Source organism: Adiantum capillus-veneris, chromosome 30 (genome assembly GCF_014529385.1).
Source record: "Adiantum capillus-veneris isolate H3 chromosome 30, ASM1452938v2, whole genome shotgun sequence".
Lineage (NCBI taxonomy): Eukaryota > Viridiplantae > Streptophyta > Polypodiopsida > Polypodiales > Pteridaceae > Adiantum > Adiantum capillus-veneris.
The window spans coordinates 33446472-33457631 of record NC_140960.1 but is presented as its reverse complement, the minus strand read 5'-3'; the positions used below and the strand labels follow the sequence as shown (position 1 = coordinate 33457631).

At 41.1% G+C, this 11160-nt stretch overlaps 1 protein-coding gene across 1 annotated transcript in view; it reads right to left on the bottom strand.

Moving 5' to 3' along the window:
- Positions 1-6209: 6209 nt before the first annotated feature.
- The window catches only part of LOC147417773 (uncharacterized), a 54171-nt gene continuing 49220 nt past the window's right edge, over positions 6210-11160 (bottom strand). The window contains exons 7-8 of the mRNA XM_086507332.1: positions 7884-8136; positions 6210-6790 (exon numbers count right to left, since the gene is read on the bottom strand). Coding sequence (XP_086363458.1) covers positions 6678-6790; positions 7884-8136 — 366 coding nt within the window. The 3' untranslated portion in view covers positions 6210-6677. The remainder of the gene's footprint in view (positions 6791-7883; positions 8137-11160) is intronic.

Below are 11160 nucleotides of genomic sequence, written 5' to 3'. Positions count from 1 at the left end.
TCTCTCTCTCTCTCTCTCTAATGTGGACAAGACCTTAAATATAGGCCAAATTCAACAGGATCAGATGCCATTTTTGGAATATTTTGTAGATGCGATGGAGTGCAATTTAAAAGAACATTCTTAATGAGATAGCCTGAAAAATGAGACCAACATATAACTTAAATGTCTTTAAGATAATCATCTCAAAAAGATATGTCTCTTCGGTCTTAAAAAGCCATTCTCTTACTTTAAAAAACATCATAAATGACCAAAAGAAAAAGAGCGCATAATTGTGAGAGATTTGTTAACTTCAAACTGTAATGAAGTGATCGAAAAGCAATAACTTGGAAGGTCAAAGAAAAAAGATTCAGTAAGAGGATAACCAAGTTTGGTATCCTTGCTTCTATGGGCACTAGTGTCATTGAGCAACATTCAATGTATCCTTTGCACAAAATTCTACAAAAGAAAACCATTCAAAATTGTGCTCACAAGAGATAGAAGTGGGAAACTGTTTCATTTATATTTATATCTAGTGGGTGATTGCATATGGGGCCGATAAGGACATTACTCATCGAGTGGAAGATTAGGGCACTACTACAATGGCTCCGATTTACATTGTGATAGAGTGTTATTCAGCTAGCATGATATTCATTCCTTTATTCATGATGTGCTAGAGGACAAACTCAAGTTGGACAAGTGCATCAAGATTGTCAAGATTGATATCAATTCCCAAATCCTCTTACATAGAAGGTATACCCTTCAAAAAGTAAAATTTCTTGAGAGTTTATAGGAATTGGATAGAGATTTAGACTCGACACATATTTTATACATAGCCATAGCTTTCTTGCTTTAAGATACACTAACCTTCAAGTCAAAGGTTTTTGGGTTAAATACCTACGTGTTTGGCTTCATGTGTGGCCACCCACCAACCTTTGACTACCATTTGTTATTCTCATCTATCAATATATTGAGTATAAGGTGACTATAGGAACATAGGCCTATGTTACCTCCTCCCACAAGGCTAAGTACTCTCTCTCTCTCTCTCTCTCTCTCTCTCTCTCTCTCTCTCTCTCTCTCTCTCTCTCTCTCTCTCTCTCTCTCTCTCTCTCTCTCTCTCATTTTAATGTGAACAAGCCTTTAAATATGGACCAAATTCAACAGGACCAAATGGCCTTTTTGGAAACTTTTTGTAGATGCTATTGAGTGCAATTTCAAAGAACATTCTCAAGAGATAGTGTGAAATATCAGACATCAACATATAACTAAAATGTCTTTAAGAAAGTTATCCAAAACAATATTTCTCTTCAGTCTTAAAAACATTTTTTACTTTAAAAGACATCATAAATGACCAAAAGAAAATTGTGATAAATTTGTTCAATTCAAACTGTAATGAAGTAATCGAGAAGTGATATACAATTCAAGACTTGGAAGGTCAAAGAAAAAAGATTCAACGAGAGGATTACCAAGCTTGGTGTCCTGGCTTCTATGGGCAATGGTGTCATTGAGCAATCTTCAAAGTATCCTTTGAACAAAATTCAAGAGAGGGAAACCATTCAAAATCGTGCTCACAAGGGATAGAAGTGGGAAATTTTTTCATTTATATTTATAGCTAATGGGCAGTTGCATATGACGCCAGTAAGGGCACTATATGGCTTACTCATCTAGTGGAAGATTAAGGCACTACTACAATGGCTCCAATTTGCATTGTGATAGAGTGTTGTTCGGCTAGCATGAAATCAGCTCCTTTATTCATGATCTGCTTGAGAGCAAGCGCATCACGATTGCCAAGATTCACATGATATCAATCCTCCAAGTCCTCTTACAGAGGTCTATCCTCCAAAAAGTACACATTCTTGAGAGTTTATAGGCGTTGTCAGACTCTACACATCTTTTATATAAATCCATAGCATGCTTGCTTTAAGAGACACTGACCTTCAAATCAAATGTTTTTGGGTTAAATACATATGTGTCTGGCTTGACTTGTGGCCACCCACCAACCTTTGACTTACCATTTGTGATTTTCATCTATCAATATACCAAGTATAAGGGCACTATGGGAAGATGGGCCTATGTTATACCGAGTATAAGGGGACTATAGGAAGATAGGCCTATGTTAGCTTCTCCCACAATGCTAGTATTCTCTCTCTCTCTCTCTCTCTCTCTCTCTCTCTCTCTCTCTCTCTCTCTCTCTCTCTCTCATCATCCACTACAAAATTTTTCTTTAAGGAGATTTACTTAATATGTGTTTTCAGAGCATTACTTCAAATCTATAATCACGTGAGATTCCATTGATATGATTAGAAGGTCAATGTACCCCAAAATCGTATAGTCTTCACCGGTATATGATTGCATGTTCTAATCATGTTCTTTGTGAAGGCTTTCCCCTTTCAATTCAATGAAGAGTTCCAAATAGCTGATGACACATGCATATGCTCTTGAGTCTATTTTGTTGCTTAATTCTTTGGATCTATGAGTATCATTGTAGCACAAAGGGGAACAAAACCGCCTAAGTGATAATCTTTAGATCAATTTTCTTTAGTAGCTAAGCGTCTTATAAGAGAATGACCACCCCATGACATCTAATTGTTGAAACCGAGGTCTTCACTTTGGTGGACTTGTACTTTGTAATAAGTTGTTGCTTACTTTGTTTCATTGGGAGCCTTCTCTAACTTTGTAGTAAAATATGCCTCTAAATATAGTTAGACTAGCTTTTATAAGTGTAGTTCCTCAACACATGGAGCTATTAGAAACTTGTTTCCACTTGTTCCAGCACTATTATATTCGGAGGTTGAGCCATTATCCTCTTATTAAGGGCTAATTGTTTGAAACTCTTTGATATCTTTTAAATTTCTCACCTCATATTTTTTGTTGCAATGCTTTAGTGAGGCACATGTACTCATCACGCATGATCAAGCCAAAAAACATGTGGCAAAGCTTAGCTTCTGCCATACATCATGCCATCTCTATAAGTAACCGATTGTTTCTATCAGCAATGCTATTTTATTGAGGGTTGATGGCAATTGTGCCTTGACATTTTATCACACAACTCACCAAAAATGCATTGATTTTTGCGTACATATTATCCCCCCCCCCCCCCCCCCAAAACCTCTCCCAACACACAGTATAACAAGATACATTTTTAGCCATAAGCCAAAATTGCTTGAAACATAAACACATCCCAAAGATGAATGTGCATCACATTATAAAGGTCACTATGGACAAGTTGCAATTTGCAAGAACCCCGCACATAACTATCCTTAGAAATCTTTGAATGCTGCATCTTGGCTAGAATATAGCCTTCACATACATGTTCCAATGGTGCCTTAAGATAGGGTATTGAAGCAACCATATCCTATTTCTACAAATGCACCAAAGTGAACAAATTAAGATGATCAAAGCAAACATGCCAAAGTTTCTAATGCATGCTAAAGTTCCCACACATTTTTTGTAAGTATTGAGCTTACACAGTCCATAAATCAAAGTGCAAGATGTTGCAATCATATTATCAAAAGTGCGATCATGCATAGGTCATTTGTTATCCACAAACTTGACTACAAGGCCAAGTTTTTCACATGTGCAAAATAAGGTTCTTCTTGATCGCAAGTACATACAAAGCATCCAAAAGAGTGGAAGACTTCCCACCTATAGTAGTAAGCACAATCGTTCTAAGTTTGATAAGCTACATTGCTGACTGTATCCCCATTAGGGAAAGTCTCAAGAGAAGTGAACAAATCCATGTGATATGTAATGTGCTTGGTTGCACCACTCTCAAAGTATCACACATGATCCATCGATTTAACAATACATGCAGCATAAATTGATAAGTTACACTAACATTGCGGACTAAAATCTCATTTTGCATCTCACACAACATTTGCTAAATGTTTGTTTGAAGAAGCATTTGCAATGGTTGCATTAGCCTCTTTCTTACAAGCATGTTAAACCTCTTCCTTAAAAGCCTCTTTAACCTTAAGCTTAGGATATTGCTTGATGAGATGGTCATTTTCCCTACAATAATTACATTTGAATTTTTTTCCCTTTATTGCTAAACTTCTCATATGTATTGTTGTTTGAAGAAGGAGCAGTTGCAGAAGCAAGCATACTCCCTATAGAAGCATTGGGGCAGCAACAATGGTATTCTTCTTTTGTTGTACTGCCACAAATATATGTTCACAGTACACTATACAGCCCTTTTTTTTTTAATGGAATTCTTAAAGAAATATAGATATAATACCATCAAACTTCACATCATCGTATATTCTTCGTCATGAGCCTAAATGTAGAGGCAAAAATCTAATAAGAATCTCGCAAAGCATCAAGAATTGTTTGTACAAGAATGTTGTAGGAGTGATCTCACAAATGACAATTATCTCCTCATTTAGATCTTTAATCTCCACAAGAAATACATACATATCGTTGTCCTCATGCATAACCTTGGACTCTAGTTGCTTACACATGTAAGCAGTTTTTGTTCAGATTTGCAAAGAAAGCATATAGCAATGTTAAAAATATGGATACATGAATGCACGTGAAGTGGGAGAAGATGAAGGAGAAGATCAAGAGCATATTAAACAGGAAGTAATATTGTTGAAGGTGGTAATAATAGATTAGCCTTTCCCTAGAATGTGATGTGCATATATACAAGCCGGAGGAGGGGGGAGATCTTCTTAAGAGGGGAATAAAAGTGTCCCACTGTTTTAAGTGTAATCGCACGTATCACTACCATAATATGGTAACATTCAAACCATGTATCTAACCACGCACACTATAACAAGCTTACCTCTAAACTTTTCACTATTACTCAAAAAGTTAGTTATAATTTACCATCTATGCATTTTAAGGACCCTTTTACCATCTTCCAAAAATTATTTTCTTCGAGGATTAGAAAGAAGATTACCAAATTTATATTTCAATTGATATTATAACTTAGGATGTAAGTACAACAAAATGTCAATAATGAGTTTTGTTTAGTAAAGCAATCGTGGGAAAGCATAGGCATCATGCCGAACAATTTTCAACATATGCAGATGATAAGACATAAAAGCTTCAACATGAAAAAAACCAAATTGGGAGGGCTAATATATCAAACTAGTCACCAAAGGCTAGAAATGAAATACCTACCATGTTATAATGAAACTAAAAACTCCTGAAGAAGCCAACATATATAGAAGCACCTTTTGAGAAGTTTGTGGAAAAGACTAGTTCAAGGAACTAAAGGACAAAATAACTATGCCCAACAAACTCACCACTGATAAAGAAATTTTCTGCTAGCAACAACCGAAGACCACCAAGTAAGAAAGCAAGGCCAAGACATTATTTTAATGCCACCTAAATTTCAAACCCGTATCGCTAGAAAACAATTACAATGTAAGAGTTTTTTGAAAAATGAGAAGTAGAAACAAAGGCAATCTCCCCTTCCTTATCCACGATATTTTTTTTAAAAAAAGCAAGAACGAAGAAATCCCACACAATAAAGCAAGTCAATAAAAGTACTTTCTATTTATAGGAAGAATTGAGCAACCACCATACATTGCATCATCTCTCTATTTAATACATATGCCTACAACTACAGTTGGGGTTGTTCTATATTAAATCTTTGTAGGAAAATAAATCCCTTTGTGGATACCATGTCTACCAAGTGAATGCAACTTCATCATGGGATCGTGATAAATTATTAACCTCTCCTCTTTTCGGACTAACATGAGAACCTTCCCCTTTCAATGCATACAAACCTAAATCTTTAAAAATGAAGGGTTTGGTGTCCAATCATGTTGAATAACCAGACAGATAATATGTGCTTGTGGAAGGGCGGACTTTGATGTATGCTAAGTTTAGGGGGGAAGTTAAGAGCATTGATTAATATATGACCTCCATAATATGTTGGCACTTAAATAGCACGACCTTAACGTCAACAACGGATTGGTTGAAGGTAAAGCCGTTCAAGTTAAAATGTCATAGTGTTCATGCCCAAGTTGGCTTACATATCCTCCACAATGCTCAAGCAAAGACAAAGATTCACACAATTGTAATGCATTATAGAGACATTTCATCTACTACTCTGAAGTCGCTTGTCTTAGTCCTATCCCCCTTTCTTTTGCAGCAATCACCAATGTGTGAACCCTAGTAAAGTCTTAGCTGCTTAATGTTCAGAACACCAAAGCAATTAGGATAGAGAAAAGGGTAAGGCCTACACAATTCTATACACAAGGGGTGAAGGTCTTGCGCACATATGAACAAAAGTAGAAGTGATAAGATGATGATAATGTCTGCGCGAGCACAAGCCAGCTTGGTTATCAAAATAACCCTCTACATGTAACATGTGTGTTACATGGAAGATGTACTGATATACAACTATATGAAAAGGTTCATCGATAAAGAAACTAAGGACAATAACTTTGTAGTAGCAAGTTCCGGAGAAGGTCCCTTGTGTCTTATGAGCGGTCCAAAAAGGTATGTTGGTCCAAAAAAGTTGATGGGCACACCATGAAGAGAGGCGTCTTTGTCATCATGTTCATTTGCTCCTGCTATTTTGGGGCCATCATAGCAAGCATTTTCACAAAGCAAACCAAGACCTCTGGTGATTTGTATTTCACCATCCACAATCCAAAAATGAGGAGAACAGAATCAAAGTCTACAAACACCATGTCCACGAATAATACATGTTGCCCGTCATCAGTTTTTCAGTGCCGCCATCAGTTTTATAGCAACAAAATCTTATCACTTGCTGCACCATAGTCCAACTCATACAGATTAAGCAACAAAAGAGCATCACAAAGGCCTTTGGCATCCACAATTCCTGGTCTACCATTTCCTGTCTCAATGCGGTAAGTCCTACTCCAAGAAAGGATTTTGTCTTTTCATACCTCCACCACTCATCAAACCATGTTGCTGCCATGCAGTATTTTAGGAATTTGTATTGCACCGATAGCAAATGAGGGTGTACGCGCTTTCTGAACACCTATGTCCCAGCGGGGGAGGGAGAATATTTGCGACGTTAAAAGCATCAAAAACTGTATGTACCTCGCCGGCTAGTAGAGTAAGCCTGCGAATCAGACATACTCCTATCCTTTCTGCAAATGCTATGTTGCTGACAATGCAAAATCCATTATAACAATGATCAACTTCAGTTTTTTGGTTGGGGGGGGGGGGGGGGGGGGGGGGGGGGGGGGGGGGGGGGGGGGGGGGGGGGGGGGGGGGGGGGGGGGGGGGGGGGGGGGGGGGGGGGGGGGGGGGTGGGCCAACTTGGGCATGAACACTATGACATTTAACTTGAACGGCTTTACCTTCAACCAATCCGTTGTTGACGATAAGGTCGCTATTTAAGTGCCAACATAATATGGAGGTCATATATTAATCAATGCTCTTAACTTCCCCCCTAAACTTAGCATACATCAAAGTCCGCCCTTCCACAAGCACATATTATCTGTCTGTTTATTCAACATGATTGGACACCAAACCCTTCATTTTTAAAGATTTAGGTTTGTATGCATTGAAAGGGGAAGGTTCTCATGTTAGTCCGAAAAGAGGAGAGGTTAATAATTTATCACGATCCCATGATGAAGTTGCATTCACTTGGTAGACATGGTATCCCACAAAGGGATTTATTTTCCTACAAAGATTTAATATAGAACCACCCCAACTGTAGTTGTAGGCATATGTATTAAATAGAGAGATGATGCAATGTATGGTGGTTGCTCAATTCTTCCTATAAATAGAAAGTACTTTTATTGACTTGCTTTATTGATGGGATTTCTTCGTTCTTGCTTTTTTTAAAAAAAATATCGTGTGATCCGAATGAGAGAGAGGTCCATTAGCACCACTTTGGATCGTTGGCAAAGTCTCTCCGAGCCCCAATTCATCTGGAAATTGAGAGCAAGCATCGGCAACAAATGAGAAAGAACTACCTGTGACAGGATTCATCATAGATAGTTGATGGAACCCGCTAGTTCTGTCAATTAACTTAGCTCTGTGTCCGCCCTGATTGGCAAGGACCTTCACAGGATGAACCTGGACATTGTGATCTACACCTGGCCTGACATTGTGATCTACACCTGACCTTGACACGGGCAAAGTCGATCCTGTAGCAGAAACACTATGTACAGGTGGAGCTGGTGCCTTCGACCAATGAGACTGCACCAAAGCATCCATTTGAGGAACCTGTGGAAAAACAAAACAGATCTTTTCTTCTTCTTCTTCTTCTTCTTCTTCTCTCTCTCTCTCTCTCTCTCTCTCTCTCTCTCTCTCTCTCTCTCTCTCTCTCAGCTAGGCAGATCCAGACGCCCACGACCTCAGGGGGTCTCCCACCATCGACGAAGGCTACAGCAGAAGATACAGATCACTCTAGCTCGACATGCACGATGCCCAACCAGAGTACTGACCATAGAGGAGGTTGATTAGATTCGACAGCGACCGATGAGAGATTTCATTTGAACCGACCAAACACCCCCCCCCCCTTCTCTCCCCTATGTCTCGCCTTAATTCCGAATCAGCTTCAGATTCGTTTCCTTTTTCCTTTTTCCTTAGTGTTTTAGTGTTAGTTCTTTGTAATTTCCGTACTCAGACATGATATCAGATTCACCAATTGTAACTTTTTGGTCTCATAGGTCATTTTGGCCTTTCGAAGACGTTAATATAACATTTCATTTCATTTCATTTCTCTCGCAAATTCTCTCTCATTTTTTGGCGGCGACTAAGCATGAGGAAACAAAATGATAAGCCCGACCCCTTAGAGGATGCAATTCAAAAGTGCAAAGAAGAAATGACCGAAACCATCAACAAAATCAACCGCAACTTATTGAGCACAATAAAAATGCTCGACGACCGCATGTTGGCCCAAGAGAGCAAGATAACTACACTGGGAGATTGTGTGACGGCCCAAGACGAAGGAGTTGTGTCACTCAGAGGGAGCTTAGCTGAGGCACGATCACGAAACAACCATATGCTAAAGGCGAATTGCAACGATCAAAGAACAAGTGCGAGCCATCAAAGAGGGGGAAAGAGCAGCACAAAAAAATGACGACCTCTTGGCTGGACATTATTACAAAGACTCAACAGAAGGCAAATGAGGCGAGAAAATGGATTGAGGTTGCCAAGAAAGGGAAAAGCAAGGAAACAACGTCCACACCCACCATAATTAACCAGACACTAGAAGAGGAGCAAAGAAGGCGTGTGCGCTCTCTACATGTGAGAATTTGCGGCCTTAAAGACAAAAATAATGTGGATGAAGAGTAAAAGAAATCTAATGGGAACTCATGGCTTTGATAGGGGTTCATGACATAGTTACAAGGGACGGGGGGGTCGGGTGGGGGGGTTGGGGGGGGGTCGGAGAACGTGGGGGAACGGAGGGGGACAGGGGGGACGGTCGGGGCCGGACCGGGGTCGGACGGACCGGACGGGGACGGCAGGGGTTGGCCGGGGTCGGATTCAAAAAAGTGGCCGTTTTTTACCGTTTGCAACGGCTCTGTGCAGCCCCAACTGCCATATTTTTTAAGCCTTGGCCCTTGGGAGGCTATAAAAGGCTCCCTTGGGCCTCTTAATACTCATAGTCTCAATGCTCAATGCTCATTCCATTTCCCTCAAGCTCATTCCATTTCCCTCAAGCTCAAGGCTCAAGTTTGAACTTTGAAGCTCTCCTCTCCCTCTTCTACCCACTTTGAAGCTCTCCTTTACTCTCTCTCCACACAAGCTCTCCTCTAACCCTTCTAACTTCTAAGCTCTACTCTCTCGAGTCTCTCCACCATCATGTCATCTCAAGCCAACTCCACTTCTCAAGCCGCTTCTTCTCGAAGGAGGCCCGCCGTGCAAACGTGGTCGTGGTGGGATGAAGTCGACTTTAGCTCGCGTGGCAAAGGTGGCGGGGCAAGACCATGGACATGCAAGCTATGTCCATACAAGAGATCGGGTGGTTCAAACAAAGTGCGAGCCCATCTTCTTCATGAACCCGGTCACGAGGTGAAGTTTTGCCCTCATGTAGCTCCCGAGAAGAGGTTGGATCTTCTTGAGAAACTCACGGTGTATGAGGTTGCGGAAGCGGCCAAGAGGGGCCGTTTTGTTGCCGTTGATCCCTCCGCCACGGCAACACCGCGAGAGCAAAGGGAAGCCAACCTTGACGACATCTCTCGAACCTTCAAGAGCCATGGATCTACACCGTCCTCTTCCCTTCCGCATCGCCAAACCACTCTCAACGAAAATTGGAATCCTAAATTGAAGGAAGAGGTAGATAGGTCGGTTGCCCGATTCTTCTTCCACGACCACATTGCCTTCCATGCTTCGCGGTGAGTTTCCCTTGGCATATGCACATTGCAATCTTCCATTTTGTATTCATAATGGGTTATAATTTCTCGACTCTCCATACTAACGCAACATGCTCTATTTTGTGTGGATAGGTCTCCATACTTTCGAACCATGGTTACGAAAATAGGGGAATATGGCTCCTCTTATGTGCCACCTTCATCGGAGAGGCTTCGCACCACCCTCCTTGACAAAGAGAAGCTTGTCGTGGAGCAAGCGGCCCAAGCAACAAAGGATTTGTGGGAGACCAATGGCGTCTCTCTTCTTGTAGATGGATGGAGCGACACCCGCAAGCGGTCCATCCACGGGGTGGTGGCCTACTCTCGGGGGGAGATGTACTTTGTGGAGTCACATGATGCATCCGATAGTGGCAAGGCCGCCAAGATGCTTGTTGCGGAGTGGACAAGCACCATAGAGATCACCGGCCCGGAAAATGTCCTTTGTATGGTTGCAGATGGAGAGGCGTCAAATAGGGCAGCCGGAGCTATCATTGAGGGCATGTATCCCAGCATCCATGTCACATTTTGCATGGCGCATTGCCTCAAGGACATAGGGAACTTGTCATGGATTTCACCCACCATTGGTGACGCCTCTCGAATTGTCTCCTTTGTGCTCAACCATCAAAAAGTGCGCCATGAATTCTCAAAGAGGAGCCACTTGTCTTTGCTCAAATATTCAGAGACAAGATTTGCATTCAATTGGCTTATGCTAGGCCGCTTGTCTACATGTGGCGGAGCCTTAAGGGGCCTCTTTCTCAGTGATGAGTTCCAGGCCATGCCGGAGTCTACATCAGCAGTAGGATTGAAATGCCGAGAATGGGCCGACGACGCCGCTTGGTGGGAGGAGGTGAAGACTCTTGACGCCATGGTCAAGCCTATTCTACACCTACTT